General features: G+C 46.4%; 2 protein-coding genes across 3 annotated transcripts in view; both read left to right on the top strand.

The window, feature by feature from the left end:
• The window catches only part of MTHFD1 (methylenetetrahydrofolate dehydrogenase, cyclohydrolase and formyltetrahydrofolate synthetase 1), a 39,588-nt gene extending 28,578 nt beyond the window's left edge, over positions 1-11,010 (top strand). Inside the window, exons 19-28 of the mRNA XM_064422879.1 lie at positions 606-674; positions 1,219-1,330; positions 1,519-1,658; positions 2,079-2,120; positions 3,148-3,248; positions 3,955-4,132; positions 4,466-4,573; positions 5,773-5,925; positions 9,795-9,903; positions 10,085-11,010. Of these exons, the coding sequence (XP_064278949.1) occupies positions 606-674; positions 1,219-1,330; positions 1,519-1,658; positions 2,079-2,120; positions 3,148-3,248; positions 3,955-4,132; positions 4,466-4,573; positions 5,773-5,925; positions 9,795-9,884 (993 nt within the window). The 3' untranslated portion in view covers positions 9,885-9,903; positions 10,085-11,010. The remainder of the gene's footprint in view (positions 1-605; positions 675-1,218; positions 1,331-1,518; positions 1,659-2,078; positions 2,121-3,147; positions 3,249-3,954; positions 4,133-4,465; positions 4,574-5,772; positions 5,926-9,794; positions 9,904-10,084) is intronic.
• Positions 11,011-13,293: 2,283 nt separating this feature from the next.
• AKAP5 (A-kinase anchoring protein 5) lies at positions 13,294-22,212 on the top strand. 2 transcript variants are annotated; one of them, XM_064422882.1, is made up of 2 exons: positions 13,294-13,737; positions 15,021-22,212. In XM_064422882.1, exon 2 carries the CDS (start codon positions 15,651-15,653, stop codon positions 18,093-18,095), a length of 2,445 nt encoding a protein of 814 aa, XP_064278952.1. In that variant the 5' UTR covers positions 13,294-13,737; positions 15,021-15,650; the 3' UTR covers positions 18,096-22,212. The 2 variants fall into 2 exon arrangements, with proteins under 2 accessions (XP_064278952.1, XP_064278950.1); XM_064422880.1 differs by lacking the exon at positions 13,294-13,737 and adding an exon at positions 13,762-13,889.
• Positions 22,213-22,889: the final 677 nt, after the last annotated feature.

The following is a 22,889-nucleotide window of genomic DNA, read 5'->3' as shown; positions in this document are numbered from 1 at the left end:
AGCAGAATTCAGCAGGGTACGTGGCTGCACCTGGGAGGAAATGTGGGCTCTGGTGTTTGCCTTTCATGTCAGCCTGGTTGTTCTCATCTGCACAGAGGTTCACTTTAAAAGTTATTTCTGCACAAGAGACTTGAGCAGGATATAGCAGGTTGTTGTGACATTTTAAGGTCAGTATGTAGACCAAGTTGCTGAAAAGAAGGAAGAAAAATCCAGGATAAATGGACCTACAAAATCTAAGAATATTGTTTTCTGCTGCTGAATGGGCTGCAGTAAACCATGCTTACTGAGAGGTTACTCCCTTGCTGCCCTTACCTGCTAACCTTGCCATAGCATTGAAACATGAATTAATTGTTCTTATGCCTTTGCTATAAAGTGATGGCCCAGCAAGGTCACAACTAAGAGGCTGCTCCCACCAGAAATCACAGTTCTTACGGGAATGTAAAGGTCATTTTTCTGCTTTGCCCTGACTGGAGTTAGTTCTATGTTGACCAACTTCTGGTTCTGTACCAAAATCCCTTGAGGACAAAATCAGAGCCTTTACACTGCACAGGAACCATCTCACGGTCTTGGTACATCTGGAAACTGATTGTCCTTCTTTCTTTTAGGGAGTGACTGGAGCTCTGGCTGTCTTGATGAAAGATACTGTTAAACCAAACCTCATGCAGACACTAGAGGTGAGCACAGGTTATTTGGTTCTTGGCTCTGAGAAGACACTTAGAGCAACTGATTTAGTTAATTCATCACAATCAGTGTGGCTCTGCTCAGCTCAGAGTTGGGGCTTTACTGTGGTTCTGTGCTCAGGGCTAGGGGAGAGGGCTGGGTTCCTTCTGGGTCTGCCACTGGCATGTGGGATGACCCTGAGCAAATGCACTAAAATTTGCTGTGTCTTTGGTCTGTTGTCTTTAATGTCAAGAAGTGTTTTGGGAATTTAAATGGTGTGGATGGAGGAGAATGACAAAGAGTTGCTGGGATTTAGCCATCCTTTTCCTAAGCGGATTTATACCTCCACTTGTGGAGATTATAATAATCCTGTTTGCCCTGTAGTCCTTATTGCTGATAACAAATGTCTGATCAGAAGGCTTTAAGATCTGTCTTCTAAAAGTGTTTTTCTTTACTTTCAGAGACCACAGTACTTAGCTCCTGACATGCTGCATATTTGCAAAATTGCACTTTCTGATTTCCTCTTTCTCTCTCTCTCCTGCATCCCCCTTGTTCTAGGGAACACCAGTGTTTGTTCATGCTGGACCTTTTGCCAACATTGCACATGGGAATTCCTCTGTGCTGGCAGACAAAATAGCATTGAAGCTTGTGGGTAAAGATGGCTTTGTTGGTAAGTGTCTGGAGTGTGAGGTGTTTTTGTTTGCTTTTTGATTTGGAGGGATTTGCCTTTTTTATCAGGACTGTCTTTGGGCTTTTATAATTTTTTTTTTGTTGGAAGAAGTTTCTGATTTATATAATCAGAGTATGATTTCTCCACCCAGAAATCTTTCACAAACTTTTTTTTTTTTCCTACTCTAGTTACAGAAGCAGGATTTGGTGCAGACATAGGCATGGAGAAATTCTTCAACATTAAGTGCCGCTATTCTGGACTCCGGCCTCATGTGGTGGTGTTGGTTGCTACTGTCCGAGCTCTGAAAATGCATGGGGGAGGACCTGCAGTAAGTACTGGAGAAGCTTTTCAGTAAGTCTGAGGGGCTGTTCCTGTTGTTCTGTTCCAGTCACTTAAAGCCTTGTAGCACTTGATCAGCTTGAAGTTGTCTTGAAATTCAGAGTTGTAAAAGGAGTTGATATTTCCCTGTTTGTCAGCAGTTTCATTGTAGTGTGTTACGGGTTCATACCTGCTTGTTTTATTGCCCTAGTGAAGTGCCTGCATGCTGGGCCTCTTGTAACACTTCCAGAGTGAGTCATGTATTTTATCATGCAGTCTCTTTTAATTCCTTTTATTTTTTTCTTAGAAATGAAAAGGATCCGCATGGAGTAGAGTGTTATATCTTGATACTGTTTAAAAAGAATCAGGTGGGGATTGCTGTCATAGATAAAAGTCTTATGGGACTCCATTTCTTTCCCTTTTTCCACAGGTCACTGCTGGGGTACCTTTGCCAAAGGAATACACAGAAGAGGTAATCTTTAAGCTGTTGTGACACTGGACAAGCTAACTGTGGTCATGATATGATGGTGTCATGCACTGCATGCCTGGATTACTGGTGTATCTCTTATTTAGCTGCCACAGAAAGGCTTCTTCATACAAGATGTATTGTTCTTTTTTTTATTAAATTGTGTTAATTTGGCTCTGCTCTTTCAAACATTTATTGTCCTTGACCTAGCCACTGTTCAGGGCCTTTTTTTACTACTTAACTCATGCAGTTGTCTGTGTGCTCAATTTTTCATAGTAGTATCTACTCTGTTTCCCCAACCCTCTCAGTGTGGAGTAATTGCTTAGCTGAAATGTTGTCTCTGAAAATATCCAGAGTGCCTCTCCAATTACTCTGTTCTTAGCAGCAGATTTTGTTTTTATTCCCCCCTCGTTTGCAAGCGAGGAAAGTGAACTAAAGTCTCACCTTCCATCCTTATGCCTTGAATGGTTGTGTACCCTTTGGATAATTGATCAGGCTCTCTACATTACTGCAGCTCTTTCACACATGGAGCTTCTGTATATATTATCCTTTGCATGGGAAGGGATGAAATGTCTGAATTTCCAGGAATAGTCTCTGATGCTGCAAAATGTAAATATATGTAAACTGAAAGCTGTTGCCGCAGACTTCAAATGGATTTCATGAAATTCACTGCTGGTGATAGTTAATATATGAAGAGAAATGTGTCAGAGAGGAAACTGAGGCTTTTCTGTGGGGAGTTAATGAAAACAGGCATTAACTTTTTAAGCATTAAAAGAAGGTGATAAAAAATGGTTTCTCTTACCTTGACTTGGGAGCTGAAACCAGTGATCATTAGAAACAGTCACTCTTTTTCCTGTCTCCTGTCCAAGAGCTTGCAGTGGTGTGGACTGTTCCAAAAGCAGCACTGGGGATTTGCCTTTGTGGTTTCATTCCCATTTTGATATTTTTACCGTTAGCTTCTGATTTAGTGGGTTTGGAAAAAAAGTTTCCCTGCCCCTGATAAAATTGCTTCCTGTTTGCTGCTTCTGTGCAGAATCTTCAGCTGGTGGCAAAAGGCTGCAGCAACCTCAACAAGCAAATCCAGAACGCGCGGATGTTCGGTGTCCCGGTGGTCGTGGCTGTCAATGCTTTCAAGTGAGTGAGCTGGGCTGGGGGTGGTGCAGGTGTAACATCGTGGCACTTCTCATACTGTGTTTAACACAAACTCCTGTTCTCGGTACTGTCAGTGTGTTGTTGGCAGCATTTCCATAGAGTCATAAAACAGAGGATGGCCTGGGTTGGAAAGAACCTTAAAGATCATCCATTTCCACTCCTCTGCCATGAGTAAGGATACCTTTCACGAGACAAGGCTGCTCAGAGCCCCATCCAGCCTGGCCTTGAACACTTTCAGTACTTGGGCAATCTGTTTCAGTGCCTCAGCACCCTCACAGTAAAGAATTTTTTCCTGGTATCCAATCTAAACCTACTCTGTCAGTTTGAAACCATTCCCCTTGTTCCTGTCACTACGTGCTCTTGTAAGAAGTTCTTCTCCAGCTCTGTTGTAGGCTCCCTTCAGATACTGGAAGGCCATAGTTCTGCGTTGTTGGAAAATGCATGAATTGGGCTCTGCGTGTTGTACTGCACAGCAAACAACCACTGTGTGGTCTTTTTGTGAAGCAGAAGTCCTTTGAGCTGTGCTGTTAAAGCTGATGCCAGCCAAGGAGGAGGCTGTGGTGGATAACCCCTGAGCAGCTTTCTGGTAGCTGTGATTTCTTTGGACACGTTTTGGATCTTGTCAAGAATGAACGTGCATTTCCTGTGTGTGCATTCTGGTACAAACATGCAAACTTTCTCCTTGCAGGACAGACACAAAGGCTGAGCTGGCCCTTGTAGTACAACATGCAAAGGAGGCAGGAGCGTTCGATGCTGTGGAGTGCACTCACTGGGCAGAGGGAGGGAAAGGAGCCCTGGCCCTGGCCCGAGCTGTTCAGAGAGCATCCCAGGCACCTAACAACTTCAGGTTCCTCTATAACGTGGAGGTAGGAACTTGCACTGTTACAGAGATGCTTTGTTTATATCAGTTGGTTTCACTAATTTGTGCAGGGCTAAAAGGCTGCTCGAGAAACTGAGAAGAAACATGATGTTAGAATTGAAACATTGATTCCACCAGTTTCACAGACCTAGTTAGTCAGTTCTTACTGTTTTGGCTACCCGTTGAAATATTGAAACATGTTTTGAAAACTCAAATTACTCTGTATTTTGTTCTATAGCAGATGGAATTAAGCCTTATGTCTATAGAAGAGCACTTCACAACATGCTGCAGGTCTTTGTGATTGGCCATGCTGACTTGCCTGCCTTTTTTGTTTTTCTAGCTACCTATTGTAGACAAGATCAGGCTTATTGCCCAGCAGGTCTATGGGGCAAGAGACATTGAGCTGCTTCCAGAAGCACAGGAGAAAGTTGCCCTGTACACCAAGCAGGTGAGTTTTCCACATCACCTGGTAGCAGTGGTGCTTTTCATTCAAAATTATCATACTAATGGGGGTGTTCAAGCTGTGTTTGAAGGGAATCCTCACTCAAATGGTGTCCTTATCCAGAAATCATTAAGTGCTGCTATGGCAGAGGAAGAAAAGGATGTGGGAAAAGAGAAACTGGCTTTGTCTTCTAGTGAAGAAGACAGAACTCACTCATGTGGCCCAGTACCTCCTGCTACCCATCTGTAATAGTTTTGGGGAGAAGGGGTAGGAGGATTTAGTGATCTTTCCCTACTATACTCTCCAGTCTTTCAGCATTTAGAGAATTAGGGAATTACAACTCATTATGCTGGTTTTAAATAGTCTCTGATTATTTTTCCATTGTGTTCCATTGAGATCAAGTTCTACTAATCAGTTTTTGATTCCATGTGGATTTTTCTCAGTCACAATTATTTTGGGGAAAGAGTTCTGTGAGTTATACAAGACTTAATGTGGAAAGTTTTTTAAGTTTTGAACCTGTCATCTGGTTGTTGAATTCAGTGTTTTCTGGTTGCTGTGTTGCTTTTGCTTTTCTCTAGTGTGACATTGTTGTGAATTTATCTGCTTCTGTATTATTGAAGGTCTTTGAAGAGGAAAGCAGTGTGAGGACTGGCAATTCATTGGCTGCAGGGTGCTGTAACCAATTTTCCTTTTGCAGTCCATTTACTACTGGCATATAGAGCTTCTCACTTTTGTGCTTCTTATATATTTCTTTACATGTCCATCAAAATCCCAAAGGCATGCAATTGCCACTTCCTCACAACCTGCAATTGTATTGATCAAACACTTCTAATTAATTGACTTCATCTGAGCAAAACTTTAACTCTGAGCTGTTCAACATTTTGGGAAGAGAGTAGGAAGTAAGTTGGCTGTCAAGGTTGTATATCCAGCACTTCCGTGACATTAATCTCTTCCTCAGCTAGCTGTGCCAAGGGACATGGTGGTTCTTTCTTTAGTACTTAATGGGGGGTGGGGAGAGAATTTGATAGAGAAGGAGTGGGGATGTAGAATGATCAGTGGATCTGACAGGCTGTGGATGAAACACTTGTTGGGGAATAAAATGCCTGATGTCTACAGAGAGTGGCACAATAGAGCAATTAGCTTTTATACTGGAAAAATTACTGGTTTTTCCACTTATGTCATTCATTTTCTTTCTCTTTTCCCAGGGATTTGGAAACCTGCCAATCTGCATGGCTAAAACTCACTTGTCATTGTCTCATGACCCTGAACAAAAAGGAGCACCTACAGGTTTTGTTCTGCCAATCCGAGACATTCGGGCCAGCGTTGGGGCTGGGTTCTTGTACCCACTGGTGGGAACGGTATGTGGTGGCTGTGGGGTGAGGAAAACAACCTCATGTGCATTCCAGGAGTCACTTACTGTTCAGTGTCTTCAATCAGGAGAGTCCTTGTCATTTACAATTGGTGTTTTAACAGTCCAGTGTATCAGATGGTTTTTCTCAGGGGAAAGAGGGAGGCTGAAATAGACCATTTGACATTTGAATAATTAGCAAGCCCCTGCTGTATTTCTCAGGGCCCACATCTCTCTTTTCCTCAATTTTGAGAAAAGGGTGAGCTCTGTAGTTTGTGAGTTGTAGGAACAGCAGGCTGGTAGAGGGAGAAATCCTTGGCCCACCTGGTTGCTGTTGTGACTTTCCATTCCTGGTGAAGCACTTTGCAGGTGACCTCTGTGTACAGCTGTGGATCAGGGCAGAGCAAGGCAACCCCTCCTAAGCTTACAGAGCAGATGTCTCTGGATGAGACCCCTCCAAAGCAAAGCTGAGCTCTGCTATCAATCATTTATCAGGCTCCCCTCCTCTTTGGTTCTCATGGTTTTGCTGACCATCTGTTTGCTGTTCAGCCTGCAACAATTCCAACAACTCATTTCACTGCGCCCTTGAGTTTTTAGTTTCTGTTCTTTGATATGATTGGCATAATGTCAGCTGAGAGGGGAGAGCGTAGCAACAATGGAAACAGGATCCTGGAACAGCTTTGTTATGAATTGCCTGGCAGAAAGAGGAGCTATCTGCAAAATGAACCCACATTCAGGTTTGCATCCGTAGAAGCAGCGCTAGGATGAAAGGATCCTCTGGAAATCTTACCTGGGGAATGTCTTCTGGGCAAGTGTTGAGTAACTAGTTAGATTACCTTAGGGCATGAGGCAGTTGGTGCAAGCAGCTCTTTTTCATGTTTACTAGCCCTGAACCTTTTTCTGAGGTCTTCATGGCAACATGTTTGTAATAATAAAGTTTCAGAAGCATTGGGGTGCATGACTCAGTGATGAAGTTTGCTGATTTAAGAGTTGGATCCTCTCTTTCTTCAAATGCTAGCTAGAGCCAAATATTGGCTACCTTTGTCTTTTAATTCTTGTTTTTTAAAAAAGATAGTTAAGGTTTCCAGATTATCCAGCATAAATAAGGTAATCACATCCTGATTGAAGTGTGGCTCATCCATGTTCTAAAGACTAATGTGTGTTTTGGGATAAAATGAAAGATAGCATGCCTGTTCCTGTTATAAATGGCATTTTTTGCAAGCCAAGATTTAGTCCAAACAATGATTTATTTTATTATTTATTCCATAAGCATTGGAGAAGGAAAGGGTACACTGCATTAATGAGTAAACAAGAGAGAGATGTTTTCAGACATTAAAACTAACATTTTGGCTGTTTTTCTCATGTCTTCAGTTTCTATGGAGTTGGACTTTTTCCTTTCTGCTCCTGTACCCATTTCCTAATGTTTTCTTGGCTGTGTAGCAAATCATGGTGTTAATTCTGCCAGAGTTAACAATAAGTCTTCTGGCTGGGATGTGATCACTCTTCTGTGGTGTCTAAAACCCAGGGAATGGATGTCCTTTGGAGAAATAATCTGAGGCATTTTGAATCAGATCACTATTTTAAACCCATTCAGCAGGGGATGTGTTAGCCTCAGAATAAATTTTAGGCAGCAGCCATTGAACTGTGAGCTGAAAATGCAACAAATATGTAGCTCTATGCAGAAGCTTTTAGGATGAATGTTAGGTGAAATTAATCACTGGTGTGTGCCTACTCTTGTTACCTGAAGTTAATCACAAAGGCACATCACGCTTTTATTTTTTTCTCAGCTTCTGAGTTTTGGAATTTTCCTTTCTGGCTTAAAGTTGAAACTGTTGTGCCTCCATGAAATACTGTGAGATTTTAAAGGAAATACAATTTCAAAGGTTATCTAGATTTAAATGTAATAAATCATTGGACTCAGATTGATTTGGTTTCTTTTCTGGTGCTGCTGCTGAATTGAAAACAGCTCTCAGTTATTCAGCTCTATTTTTTTAGATCCTAAATGGCACAAGAGCAACAAATACGTGTTTGGAAGGTATTAGTTTTATTTGAAATCTTGCAAGGGATTTGATTATACCCAGGTGGTCTAAGTTTTTCTTGTAAGTAAATAGTGTAAATTGCCCTGTGTTCTTTCTGAGCACACGTGGTATTAAAGGGGAGGAGGATAAATGAGAAAAAATTCATTCCTTCAGCTCTGAAAATAACTGCATGAAGCATTGTAGACAATTGTACAGAAAATTATTGGCCTGGATGGAAATTATTCTGCATTGCATGGAAATTTGGGGTTTAAGCAGACTGCCTTGAAGTAATAGATAGCAGAGTAGCCACTGTGGGCTGCCCTCTGGTAGGAAAGGAGGAAAAATTGACTGTTCATTTCAAAATAGTAAGTGCAAGAAATGGCAAAGTCAGGCACATTTGCAGCACCTCCTACTCTATTGAATGCCACTCTCTGAGCTCCTGCTGTGGCCCTCTGAATCTGGAGGTGGAGATCTGCAAAGCTCCATGATTCTCCAATGGTACATAAATAAATAGGAAGTTTCTTGCTCTTCGTGGCCAGAGATTGGGAGCTGAGAACAGGAAAACCCCTCTGGGCACTTGGAACCTGTTAATACTTTCTTGAGATGTTCTTGAGAGCAAAATATTTATACAGCTGAGCAGAAAGACAAAGAATGGGGGTCCTGCCTGTGACCCCTCCCCTTCTCTGTCTGGGAAAGCAGTGGCTCTCATAAAAAGCCAATGCAGCCCCAGAATTCATTACAAAAAGGGGACTTCAGTGATTTTTACCTTTGCATAATCCATGAAAGACTTGCAGTGGTACAGTGCATGTGGGACTGGTGTTAGCACTTACAAATGGCTAAGGAAAATGGGCTGGGACTCCAAAAGCTCCCTGAACAGTTTTGAGAACTGCAGAAAAGACCTCACCAACAAGAGCTTTGCCTTCTTGCTGCTTAGCTTATCATCAAAAGGAAGATGGGGAGGTAATTTGATTAGCGTGCAAAATACTTGCTCAGGGAGAAAATACCAGGTTGCCAAAGAGATGTTTAATCTAATGGAGACAGGCATAACAATACTGACTGTGAAAGCTGAGGCAGGGTGATGCAGATAGAAAATGAGACCTTTCAAGTTCTTCCTTTTTATAAAAGCACTTAATGACCACTGACACAAAGTACCAAACATGGTCACGGACCCTTGTGGAGTCTGTGTTCAGCCTGTGTGTGCTGCTGGGCTAAATGCTGCCTTAGGGGAGGGGAAATGCTGTCAGCTGCAAGGATAAATCAGGCCAGGTGTAGTTCCTGCCAGCCTTGTTCTGCATCCCTGAAACTGGGTACTCAGCAGTGGAACAAGTGCAGAGGACTGGCCTGAGGCAGTAGTGCTGGCAGCTGCTCTGTGAGCTTCAGTTCTGCCTCTGAGCAGCCCTTCTGAGTGTGTTCCAGTAATTATTCCTAATTATTTAACATGTCTAGTTCCAGATTCTCAAAGAATTGTAATCAACTGCGCCTTTACAGCTGGCAAAGTTGTATTAAAATTTATATCTTCATTTTAGTACTCTGAAAACTTCAGAAGTAGTTGTCTCATCACAGCAAAGTCCATGAACACTCCTCCAACAGTGAACTGGTCAGCTGCATAGCCAAGTATTTTGTCAAATCTTGGGCTCAGTTACTTGCAGCTGCAGAAAATCCTCATAAAAAGCAAAAACTTCATATCTGTCTACTGGGCCAGGAGTTTCTGGTTCTCATGGGGTGCTTCAAAACAGTCCATGACCATCATTCTCTGGTCTGTTGGTGTGCAGGCAGCTATTGCCATCCAAGTCTTCAGTGTTGGATCTTGTGCCCAAAATGCTGCCACTGCCACTTTAACATTCTGTCTCTTGTTGTCCAGATGAGCACTATGCCAGGACTTCCTACAAGACCCTGCTTCTATGACATAGACCTGGACCCAGTGTCAGGAGAAGTAAATGGGCTCTTCTGAAAGGAATGTTTAACCAAAGGTTGGTGCCTTCTTGAAGGCCTTCAGTATTTGGGCTTTATTTTTCCAAAGATCTTGAGATAATGGAGTTAAGCGAATCCTATATTATGCCATATGTTTCCAAATGACATTTTATTATAATTCAGCCTGAAAGTTGCCTGCAGTACTATATAATAGTAATTAAATTTTATTTTGGTTTTTAGCTCCCAGAAGAACACCTGATGAGTCATGTAAATGGAACTGTGCTCTGATTTTTTTTATTAAGTCAGAACAAGAGATCAGTGAGAATATAGTGCAAGAAGTGAGTGGAAGGAGGAGTGCTGAAGAATCAACCAGTAACTTTTAATCTGTAATAATTTTTAAACTGCTGTTTTCCAAGCTAGTTGACACTGAGCATATGAAGCAAACTTCCTCTACAGACCTCCCACTTCATGATTGTAGCTGAAGCAGAATACAGAAGCTTGGGTTTAACGACCTCTTTTGATTCAGTGACATGATTTTAATAATTAAAAATCCTAAAGCTGGAGCTGTTTGAAACAGTCTTGGGACTTTAATTGTCTTAACCACTGGGGTTTTGCAGCATCTGTTATCTTTAGAAGTCTTGCTGGCTGCAGTTTCCCCTGTGCCAAGCGGAATCCTCTGTCCCTCTTCTCACACCTCGGGAGAACCTGCTGTGCCCTGGCACTGCTCCAGTGTCATTCCAGAGGAGCAGGGAGGATCCCCTTCGCTGCCCAGTGCTCTCCACAAGTGCTCACCCTGCTTTCTGCTGGGACTTAACCCCTGCAGGCACCTGAGCCACATCAGCCCGAGCCCAGCTGCGACTGCTGTGTTCTTCTGACAATGGAAGGAAAGCTCTGGGTAGCAGATCTGGAGGCACTGGGTCTCTGGCCCACATCTGTGGCTTCTACCAAATGTGTCCTTTGAACCATTTCCTGCTCAGCCATAAGTGCAGTTACACCACTGACAGGCCTTGTTTCTGAATGTACCTTTCTGATCAGTAGAGACAATGTGAACAGTGATCAAGTGATTTGTAACAGGTTTTGTTAGCAGCCAAAAATCATTTTGTAACATGGAGATAGCATTGCTGCCAATTTTTTAACTAATACAAATAAACTGGCAAATACTTCAAGTGCTTTTTGGGTTTTAATGTATGCACTGAGATTACTGAATTAGAATTTATTTCTGTGATTAACTACACACAACAGCAATCATTGTATTGACAAGTAGGAGTGATTATTGCAGTAATAAGTAGCCTGCAATGCACCAGGGGGTGTGTGTTTTAATCTGGTTTCCTTCCCTAGATGATGTATGTTGTCTGTAGGAAATAAACTACCTGAATTATTCTGTGAAATTATTCTGTGAATGTGAGATACTTGCATCTGACTGCAGAATATATGAATTAAAAGTCATGAGGCCCATCTGCTTGTATCAGAATTGAATCTAAAAACATTCCAAATTTGGTGAGAACTGGGAGGATCAGGATGTAGGTGTGCACCAACGTAGGGGAGCATTTGTAGTACACAGATACTGTGTGTGAATATGTGTATATATGGAAAGAAAGATCTCTATTTCTTCAGTTATTCAGGAGGGGAGAATAATTACATAAAAGTTACCTGGTTGTGACACAAGCAGGCAGAACACTTAAAATGGTTATGAGAGCATTTGAGATGCATTCACAGCCTCCTAAAATGTTCCTTTTGATGTTATCCAGCCAAGGATTTCCTGGCAGGCAGGAGAGCAGACTCGGTGCCCTTGCAGGGGGTCAGGAGGGGTTCCCCCACTGCTGCCCAGCCTGGCTGAGGGTGCCCCTTCACCTGCAGCTCCTGGGCCCAGCCTTCCCTGGGAGCAGCGTGCCAGAGCGGATGCTGCCAAGTCTGCTGTCAGTTCCTACATTTAATCTTCCCTGCTACACTGCTTTCCTGCAAGTGCTCCGTGTTCCACCTTCATTTCATGCTTATGAAAGATGGGATAAGTGCAAATTTATGCTAAGATTAGCCTCCTTTTAGTTTAGCATGAGATCATAGCCATGTGCTTGAGAGAGATGGTTCAAGGGGTTGCTGGTCCCCCTCCTGCAGTGAGGCACAGCGCCAGTTCAGGCACGAGCTGTTCAAGGGTTTGCTGCACAACAACAAAGCACAAGGGCCAAAAAAATAGCCCCAAGCATCTCCAGAGATCAATGGGGAATGTTTTCTAACCTGCACTTCTAACCTCTCTTTTCTCTTGCAGGATGGATACATAAATAGGTTATTTTTTTAATACTCTCCTTTGTAGCTAAGGGTCCCAGCTGGGTCTCGTCCTATCAAATAGGACACAGAGGACACTTAATTTCTCCTAGCTAAGTACTCAGTGGTTTTCTTCTCCTCCTGTTGCTTAGAGAAAAAACTAATTAAGTGCAAATTTCTTCTCTGTGGGCTATTTGTGGGCCTGGTCCTTAGCTGGTGTTATGGCCATCCGTCCCCCGTGCTGTGCTGTTGTGAGAGCACTGCATCACATCCTGTAAGAAATAACTCAGATTTATGGTTTTAGGTAGTGCTGGGGGCAGGAAAGAGGAGAAGGTGTTGCTTGGTTGACTTGTTGCACATCAGCAGCACCACAGAAAGAAAACAGGATCCAGCTGGGCCAGGATCTTCTGTCCAGCTTACCCAACTTCTGACCTGATCCTTTGCTTACCTTTTATTTCCCTTTCACCACAGCCACTGGTGCTGCCATCTGCCCCTGGAGCGTCAGGAATAATTGGATTCCATGCCAAGTGCTCCCAAGGGGATTCATGGCAGCTTGCCTCCATCACACCACCACATTCCCCAGCCTCACATTAGCCATCCTCATTGTCTTCTTCCCTCCCTCCTGCCTCCAGCTGCAACGAGGGAAAAGCTCCTTGCACTGAAGGGCCTCACTTGGCTTTAATAAAGCAGTGGATCATAATTAGAACCCACCACCCACCTCAGGAGAGAAGCTGTTTCCAAATGAAGTTTATTATCCTGAGTGAATGCGAGCAAACACATCTCAGAGGGGAGCTTTTAAAAAGGCAATTCCTTGTGATGCTCAATGCACTTTTTCTGCCCTCCTGGCTGGCGTTTCAGCCCAACTAATCCATTTTGTACCTTTTTTCCCATGAAGAAGCTGAGGAGGGGGGAGGCCATGTGTGTTTTTTCTAAGCCTGGCCTACACTGGAAGCCACTTGCAAGTTCAGAGTGCTGCTTTGCTCAGTTTCTCGTGTGCAAACATGCTGTGAAGCAGTTAATGTCTGTAAAGCCTTTGTGGGCGTCAGCTCCCCGTGGAGATGAATGGGGACGTTCGGGCATCTCAGCTGCAGTTTCCTGTAGTTCATCAGCTGCACTGGGAAGTCCTTTTTCTGGAGGCTCTCCCATCAATCATCACAGCTGGAGACTGTGATTTTTTTAAAGTCAGATCTCAGCTGCTTTGGAGAGAAGAAAGGCTCCGATGAAAGAGGCACTTTTCTCTGGTGTTTTGGGCACGGATTAGTTTGAAGCCAAGAGCTGGCTGTCCTCATCTCCACCTCCAAAGGTGTAGCTCCTGCAGCACCTCCATCAGCGAGTGCTGAAAGCCGTGAAGGTTTCAGGCGGGCCACAAAAAACAGCTGCCAAGAGCAGGGCGCCCTCCCTTCCCGGAAAGCCAGGAACCCCCAGCGCTCCCTCCTCCCCGGGGTGCGCTCGGGGCTCCCTCACAGCTGGCATCCCGACTACGAACCAGGACCTTCACCTCGAGCTGAAGCTGGCGGCTTTCGGCTCTGTGCACAGCCCGGGAGGGGACGGGAGCTTGCTGCCCCGCCGGGACACAGGCACGCCGAGCAGCGAGCCACGCTCTCCCCGCGGAGCACGGAGGCGGCGGCGAGCAGGTGCGGGCCGGGGCGGGGGGCGGGCCGGGGGGCGGGGGGCTGCCGGCAGCGCCCTCCCCGCCGGCCCGGGGGGCGCGGCTGCGGCGGAGGCGGCGGCGGCAGCGCAGCCGCGCGGAGCGGAGCGGAGCGGAGCGGGGCCGGGCCGGCCGCAGGTGAGGAGGGCGCGGGGGCGGCTCCGCCTCGGGGGGACCCGCGGGGGCGGCAGCGGCAGCAGCGGGGTCGCTGCCCCGGAGCCGCGCACGGCCGCGGAGGGGTCCGGCCGTGGGGGCTCCCCGGGGCCCGGCGGGTCCCGCTGCGCACCCGCGGACGCCCCCGAAACTTGGCGGGGGCGGCGGGATGCGGGATGCGGGATGCGGGATGCGCTCCGGGCACCGGCGGCTGCGGGTGAGCGCTCACACGGCTCTGACAGCTCCGTTCGCTTTCTCCTTAAAATAACCTCATTAAAATAATAATTATTTTTTTTTAAAAAAGCCAGATGTGCTGCGGGGGAAGCGTGCCCCGGAACCCCCTTTTTTAATCACCGTGCTCCTGAAAAGCAGAGCACGGAATGCCGTGTAAAGCCCTGCCCGGAGCCCCCGAGCCCGTCCTGCAGAAGTTGGTCTGTTTGTGGTAACACCTTTTTGCATCGTTCTATCCAAAAGGTTCTGATGATATTTCGAGGTAGAGCCTTTTTTTTTTTTCTTTTTTTTTCTAAGGTTGACAGGTTGACACACATCTTACAACATCATGTCTTTGATGAGCACACACGGTGTTAATTGAGGTTGCCATGGGAGGCATGCACGTAGTATAAATAAGCTCCCTTCTTGCCATGTGATTTCGCTTTTGTATTCCTCAAGCCTCCTTTTTGTATTCTCTGTTTTTGCATATTGTCATATGGTGCATTAAAGATAAAAATATCTGCTGTCTCAGGGTGTAATTTCCCTAGCTGGAACTATAAGTGCATATGGAGCAGTGGGGAAAGGATTTAGCAAACCGTAGGAGAAGGAAATATGTGTGTGCCTGTGTAATAAGTATTCACCATAATATGGGCAGTTATATAAAAAAAAGTCCCTTTTTACCTCATAAAATAGCAAAATAGTACTTTCTGTGATGGAACATCACTGGGTTGACATCTTGTGGCCTTATTTTGCCTTTGGATATTGATGCTAATTAGTGAGAAAAACCTGCTGTAGTGCATCCAGCCCTGGTCTGCCTCCCAAAATGAAATGTTTAGGGAGAAAAAACTTTTTAGTAGCTTTTAAAAATTTCTCTACGGGTCTTATCACTCATTTATTGTGTTCCAGATAAAAAGATGAAAGCCTCGGTCATGCTTTGCAGCAAATTTCATGTAACACGCGAGGGGAACTGAAGCAGAAACCAAAGCCAAGGCAAAGCAGCATCTGACCTTGTCACTGGGGGGCAGAAAACAGCCGCTGCTTCCACTGGTGCTTCGATCAAGCTCCCTGGGCAATGTGGAATTGCAGAGAGCTCACAAAGTGCAAGTTCCCTCCAGGTCCGTGGCGTGAATAAAAATTGTTAATTCTTGGCTTGATTTGTCATCCTTTGGGGGAAAAGAAAGGTATGTCAGACTGGCCATTGTGCAGTTAGACCGAGCACAACTGGAAGTGGGTTGCTCCAGAGATGAGAGTGACTGAGGCCAGCAAAGCCAAGGAGAAGCCTGTTCAACTGCACATCTACCCGGGATTCCTTGGAGAGGTGATAAAGTGAGTGATAAGGCAAAGTGGGAGTTATAAAGTGGATGCAACAGCTCCAGCAGAACTTCTCACTGCCACGTACGCTCGTTACAAAGCAACTAACATTATTTGGAAATCTATTTGAGGAAAAAAATGCACTTTGAGCGTCTCTGCAGTTCTTGTGTCTGAAGCATTGATCAGGAAAATCACCAGCACAACACCAACAAAAGAGAGGAGAATATGGTGAAGGCAGCTAAGGAAATTGAAATGGAGAACCCAAGAGAGGCAGAGACTCCCAGCACAGGGGCCACATGTTCCCCCCCAGAGGAAGAAGCAAAAAAACCCTCCATGCTCTGTTTTAAGAAGCGGAAGAAGTCCTGTAAGAAGGGGCTGACTGTGAAGGATGCGTGTGAAGGAGCCTCAGAGGAGAAAAGCCAATGTGTCAGCGCTGACCAAGAGGAGGCCAAAGCTTCCAATCCACCACGATCCTCCAAAGGAACCTGGGCAGCCATCAAAAACCTTGCCAGGCCTCAGAGAAGGCAGAAGTCCTCCTCACGGAAGAAGGTGCCCTCTGATTCCCAAGTGCAGCTGGAGGTGGATGCTGAGGAGAGCTGTGCACAAGACCTGCCAAAGAAACGGGCGAGCTCTGGGGTGAAGATGCCCTGCGTGAGGTTCTCCAGAGGTAAGAAAAAGCCCAGCCCCTCAGAAGCAGTGGAGGAGTCAGAGGGCAGCGTTCAAGCAAATGAAGTGATGGGTGTTGTGAATAAGGCTAGTGAAGAGCCAGAGGATTTGGCCCCGACAGACAAATCTGAATCCCTGAGCCCAGTCTCTGCACAGCTGGAGCAGGATACGGCCAAGCAGGAGCAGCATAGAATGAAGGAGGACCAGGATACAGTGAAAGAGGACCAGGATACAGTGAAAGAGGACAGCCATACAGAAAAGGAAAGTGACACCTCTGTTGGGAAGAGTGAGCCCTCAACAGAGCCCACACGTGATGCAGAACATTCGGAGTGCACTGTTCAGTTGGAGATAACCAGTTCAGAGACATTTGATGAAACAGCCCAGGACAAACTGCAGGAAGGGAGTCTGCCCCAAACCACTGATGATGTGGAGGGCAGGGACATTGCTCCCGAAGCTGCTTCTAAAGATCAACCTGACAATGCCCCTGAAATCACAGAGTGGCAGGAAATGCCTCATATCTGCAAAGAGATGCCTGAAAGGGATGAATTGGAAAAGAGCATAAATCTTTCTAAGGAGTCCAAAGCCGAGGAGTCTGTAACTGATTTTAGTGAGCTGGCATCTGGAGGTGATGCAGCGAGTGTGCAGGAGGCAATGAGTGTGAAGGATGCAGAGAGTGTGCAGGATGCAGTGAGTGTGAAGGATGCAGTGAGTGTGAAGGATGCAGAGAGTGTGCAGGATGCAGAGAGTGTGAAAGATGAAGTGAGTGTGAAGGATGCAGTGAGTGTGCAAGAGGCAGCAAATGTGCAGGATGCAGCGAGTGTGCAGGATGCAGTGAATGTACAGGATGCAGCAAGTGTGCAGGATGCAGTGAGTGTGCAGGATGCAGTGAGTGTGCAAGAGGCAGAAAATGTGCAGGATGCCATGAGTGTGCAGGATGCTATGAGTGTGCAGGATGCAGAGAGTGTGAAGGACACCGCGAATGTGCAGGATGCAACAAGCATGAAGGATGCAGCGAGTGTGCAGGATGCAGAGAGTGCACAGGAGGCAGTGAGTGTGAAGGATGCAGTGAGTCTGAAAGATACAGCAAGCTTGCAGGATGCCACAAGTGTGCAGGATGCAGCAAGTGCCCAGGATGCAGCAAGCATGAAGGATGCAGCAAGTGTGCAGGCGGTAGCAAGTGTGCAGGATGCAGCGAGTGTGCAGGAGGCAGTGACTGTGCAGGATGCAGCAAGTGTTAAGGATGTAGTGAGTGTGCAAGATACAGCAAGCATGCAGGATGCCACAAGTGTGCAGGAAGCAGTGAGTGTGCAGGAGACAGCGAGTGTGCAGGAGACAGCAAGTGCCCAGGATGCAGCAAGCGTGGAGGATGCAGCAAGTGTGCAAGAGGCAGTGAGTGTGCAGGCTGCAGGAAGTGTGGAGGATGCAGCGAGTGTGGAGGATGCAGTGAGTGTGGCAGATGCAGCAAGTGTGGAGGATGCAGCAAATGTGCAGGAAGCAGTGAGTGTGCAGGAGACAGCAAGTGCCCAGGATGCAGCAAGCGTGAAGGATGCAGCAAGTGTGCAGGATGCAGCAAGTGTGGAGGATGCAGCAAGTGTGCAAGAGGCAGCAAGTGTGCAGGAATGCTCCAGCCATCAGATACTAGAAGCAAGTGCAGGTGCTGGTGTCAGCATCGTCATCACCATCACCGAAGCTGAGGACTCTGACAACACTGACTCTGACCAGGCCTATGAGCCGTCCCCAGTTTTGCACCAAAAAAAGCAAAAAGGGAATAAAAAATCAAACAGGAACGCTGACGTTGGCCAAAAAGAGGGCCCTGAGGCTGGTGGTGGTCCCCAGGCAGAGGAGAAAGGTCCGGGTGACCAGGGGCACAGAGCTGGGGAGCAGTACGAGCTGCTCCTCATGGAAACCGCCTCCTCCCTCGTGAAGGCGGCCATTCAGTCATCCATAGAGCAGCTGGTCAACGAAATGGCCCTGGAACAGAACAGGCACAACAGCTTCCTGTGATGGCAGCCTTGCCCCAGAGAGAGAGGGCAGAGAGAGTGATTTCAAGCTCCATTTGGCCTGCGGGGTGTGTGGAGAGCTGGGAGAGCTCCCGGTGAATTCTGTAGTTAATTCTGCATGCCCGTTCAGTTGTGTCCATGTGAAACAGATCCCGGGACGTGGGCAGACCCCGCTGGGTGCAGCGTGTCCCCTGGGGCTTCAGACAGCGCCACTGACCACAGCTGCGGAAAAATTAAGGTGTTACAGTGACTGTATTTTCACATTTATGTCAAGGCCACGTTTCTGCTGTCACCCACGCCCTGTTTCCCCGCTGTTCATGCTGTAGATCTGTACATACCATGTGTTGGAAGAATGGCCCTGAGAGGCAGCGAGTGCCCGACCTGCTGCTGGGCTGGACTGGGGCACGCTGAAACAGCTGGAGGCTTTATTGCCGATGAGGAAGAGCCAAGTGTCTGCAATATTAACAAGAAAACATCGGTGCCAGGCTGCGTTCTGTGCTGTGAGCCGGCCCTCGCCGCCGTCTCTGCTGTGGCACGAAGCCGGCGGCTTCCAGCGAGCTCTCTCCTTCCTCTCCCCGTGTCGGGAGCAGCCTGTGCATCTCCAGACACGCCAAAGCTCAAGCTCAGCATCAGCCTGGCCCCGCTGACCCCGGGCTGCGCGAACGCCTCGTCTGCTGGGGGAGCCTTTCCCGCACCACTGAACTCCACGGGAAAAATTCCCTGCGGCATCCCGGGCGTGGGCTGGGCGGGAGCAGCCCTGCCGCAGGCAGCCCCTCTCCTCCCTCCCTCCATCCCTCCGTCCCCACGCCGGTGTCGTGCTGAAGCTCTCCTCAGATGTAGCATATTTTTTTATACATGGCATGTGATATAAATAGCAGTGAGCTGCATGCGTGAGCAGTCGGCGCGGCTCGGGAGGCTGCCGGCATCGCTGTGGTTCGCTCGGAGCATCCCCGGCTCCTTGAGCTGCCCTGCCCGAGGGGTTTGCACCGAGCAGAGTGTGTGTGTGTGAGCATCACCTCCAGCTGGCAGCACTCCGGGAGAAAGGGGCCTTTTAGTGACCCGGGACTGCATCTGCGTGGCTGGGATTTGTGTCCAGCTGTGGGCAAGGCAGAGTGTTCCTCTGAGAAAATTCTCCTGCGTGTCGCTCAGCCGGCATAGAAATAGCAGCTGTGCTTGGCAATTGCTCACCAACCATGAGATGAGATTTCCCTTCCCAGCACAGACTTTGGATTCCTGCTAAAATACAAGGGCTGTACCTGTCCCTCGTACCTGGTGCACAAAAAGATGTTTTAAACCTTGATAAAACATCTTGATGTCACGAGAGGACTGCGAGCAGCGAGAGCCACAGCTCATCTCTGTGCAAGTAAAACTTAAAAAACCCCAGAGGGTGGTAAAGAAAAAAAAAAAAGTCTTTTTTTTTTTCCTGTGAATTTGTTTATTAAGTTATCAGCTATTGATAATTCAGTGTGTACAATTTTAATGGCTTTGTACTTCATACTGGTCCTTCCAGGTATTTTGCCATACTTTTGGAAAAGGGACTTTTAAAGGACTTTTAGATGTACCTTTGGAGCTGCCACAGCACCCCGGGAGAGCCATCCTGATGCTGGGAGAGGCTTCTGGGGTTACACTGGGCACTGTGGCAGGCTGGTGCTGAGCAAAGGGCACCAGCATTGCTGTGGGATCCCACTGCAGTCAGCTGCAGAGGAGGATGCCCAAGCTTTAGTAAATAAACACAAAATTATCCCACGGGGCCAGGCTGTCATCCTCTGTCAGCCTGCTGAGCTGTTTTGGGAGGATTTGGTGTTATTTCAGTATTGCCTTTTAGGTGAAACACATCTTCAAAAAAGGAGGAGAATGGCAGAAATGCCCAGGCCAGCCCTGCCCTGTGACTTGCTCCATGTCAGGGGTTGGGTTTGCATCCTCTCTTGTATCTGGTTTTCCCTCAGTTATAGCTGTACATAGAACTGATGATTATTTCATTAAAGCTGAATGTACCTGTTGTTTTCTCGCCTTGTGATTGAGTGGGCAGCTATGGAGAGATTTTATATGTGAAAGGATTAACTCACAGTGGTGCTCCGTTGTGTCCAGCTTTTCCAGGCAGCCATACAGTGAGCAGAGAGAAATCTTAATGTTGGTGGCAGATCCAGATTCTTTGGAGGTTTGCTCCTCCTCTGCCCTTTCTGTGACATTTCCTTTTGGTTGCTGGTCAGACATTTCTGCTACAGAGTCCTGGCTGCCCAGGGACTGCTGTAAGGAATTTGTGAGGGATCACAAATCTCTGGCAGCTGAGAAAAGCCATCCTGCTGCCCCATGGTTAAATTCCCTATTAGACACCCTGAGGAAATGTCTGAGGCTCTGCAGGCTGACAAGGGTGGTGCTGACAGTGTTCAGCTTGGAGCTGGATTTTGGGAGGGGGAGCAGCACATTTGATGTTTTGGCACTTTCTGGGGCAGATGAAATCAGTCCCACACTCTAATTGTTTTTTGGGGTTTTTTAAATAGCATCCTTCATATAATTTCTTGAGACAGTTTAAAACATACACAAAATACAGGGGAAAGGAGTTACAAATTTTAAATAGTATTAATACTATCTATTCTTTCAGGTTTACAGAACAAAATATAGGTTCATAACAACTGCTAATGACTTAATTAAGACTGTCTACTCCTTCCTTATGATTAGAGAGTAGAGCATTAATAAAACATTTATTCTTTCGTAGAAGGAATGATAAATTTACTGTTGTAAAGAGTGCTGGGAACCTGTGAGGGTGTGGCTGTGACAGAGCACCAAAGGGTGGCCTGACTTTAGGACCATCATCCTCACCAACAGCTAAAATAATCTGGATTTACCATAGAATCACAGGATCATTCAGGTTGTAAAAGACCTCTAAGGTCTCCAAGCACTGCCAAGGCCACCACTAAACTGTGTCCCCAAGTGCCACATCTACATATTTTTTAAATCCCTCCAGGGATGGCGACTCCACCACTGCCCTGGGCAGCCTGTCCCAACGCTGGACACTCCTCTCAGGGAAGAATTTTTTCCTGATATCCAATCCTTTTTATGGCTCTATTAGGCTTGCTGCTGAGCTGTCTGGCTCCTTACCCAGAAATTCATTGCTTGCTGCCCTCTGAATTATGGAAGTGGTTCTTCTGCTCACCCCACAGCCTGTGCTGCTGCTTTTGTCCCAGGTGTTTCCAGTGCTCTCCTCAGTGGGGACAATTCAGCTCTGTATCAAACAAGCTCCCTATCCCTGCTTTGCTGTGTCATTTTGAATATTTTCATCTCCCACAGCTTTTTTATATTAGCAGCAAAGAAAAGGGTGTTTAAATAGCATAACTCATACCCAGAAAGGCTTCCAGGGGGATAAAAAGCTTTTCTGTTAAGTCAACACTGAGCCCAGCAGAAAACAAGTGTATCCATTGAAAAGTTCCTTGTGGAAACTGCCAGTAGACAGTGATGGCACATACAAATATTGCATTTTCTTTCCTGCCCTGGGACACCAGAAATGGATTAGAAATGCACTGGGGCAGATCTCCAGCTGCTGAAGGTCATGGCAGCTCCACAGGCTTCAAAGGACTGACTCTGCAGCAGCCAGGAGTGTGGTGTTTGAATCCAAGGCGCAATCCCTGCATCAGTCATGGACATTCTCGTATGCAACATGTATAAAAGGTTGTGGGGAGTTTTGTTGTTGTTTTGTGTGGGATTTGGGTTGTTTGGTTTTTGGGTTTTTTTTAAATGTATGTAAGAAATTGAGTAAATTCACAAAATGTGTGGGAATCTTGGTTTGCACTTTGGATGGATGGATGGATGGATGGATGGATGGATGGATGGATGGATGGATGGATGGATGGATGGATGGAAGCCAGACCCATGTGTTACAGGCACTGAAGCCCTGATGTTTCCCGTGTTATAGATAGAACCTTTCAACATGAGTAACTCAAAATGAACTGCTCCAAGGAAACAGATTGATTTAAATAATTGCTTTAATATGATTTTACCTCTGCAGTTTTATTTCCCAGAGAAATGGTTCTTGTCAGCTCTTGTTGGGTAGTACTAAAAGAATGAAATACTTTTCATTTGCAAACGGACAAAATTTTAACATTAAATGTGACTTTAAAGAACCAGCTAATCAGAGGATGTTATTTCTTGTACCGTTATTTAAGCTACAATACAGGTTAACATTTTTTAGGAGGCACAGCTTTCATATGTCTTTCTTTTTGCAGATAATTGTGAAGAGTGCAGTTCTGTGCCAAATGATGGGATTTTTCTGCTGTGGGGATAAAGTCCACTTAGCCAAAAAGTGGATTTCAGCAAAAAATACCCAAACCCCGCATTTTAAAGTAGGTTTCGTTATATAAAAACTGACAAACAGGCTGGCTACAAAAGGGAGGGAGACGGTAAGAAAATATGCTTTGCAATTCAGATTGTTAAGATGAAAGTATCATCTGCAGCTCGAGCTGGCAGTCACCCTGTCAGTGCTCAAGTTAGAGCTGCCTTCCAAACCTCTTTAATCTGGAAGAGGTGACAAGGTGCTCTCCTTTCGGGAGGTGCTCTCCAGCGCCAGCTCCTTACCGGTGCACGGACACGCCGAGCATCGCTTTGCCCTTGTCCCTGGGAGAAGATTTCCATCTGGAGAGGGATGGATGTCATCTCCGCGCCCCAGCGCCCGCCACTCGTGTCACATTTGCTCTCACATTTTAATGAACGCCCGAGGCCGCGCCTGACAGCTCGGCGTGACGGGAGCCTGCTGAGCTGGCAGCGGGGTGGGAAGCGAAGGAGTGCGGCTCCTCCGGAGCCCCGA

The sequence above is a fragment of the Passer domesticus genome, chromosome 6 (genome assembly GCF_036417665.1).
Source record: "Passer domesticus isolate bPasDom1 chromosome 6, bPasDom1.hap1, whole genome shotgun sequence".
Classification (NCBI taxonomy): Eukaryota; Metazoa; Chordata; class Aves; order Passeriformes; family Passeridae; genus Passer; species Passer domesticus.
Note: the sequence above shows the minus strand (reverse complement) of the source record. Positions and strands in the feature narration are given on the sequence as shown.

Excerpts from the sequence above, each read along its gene's own strand:
- AKAP5 (XM_064422882.1), top strand. The coding sequence starts at position 15,651 with ATGGTGAAGGCAGCTAAGGAAATTGAAATGGAGAACCCAAGAGAGGCA.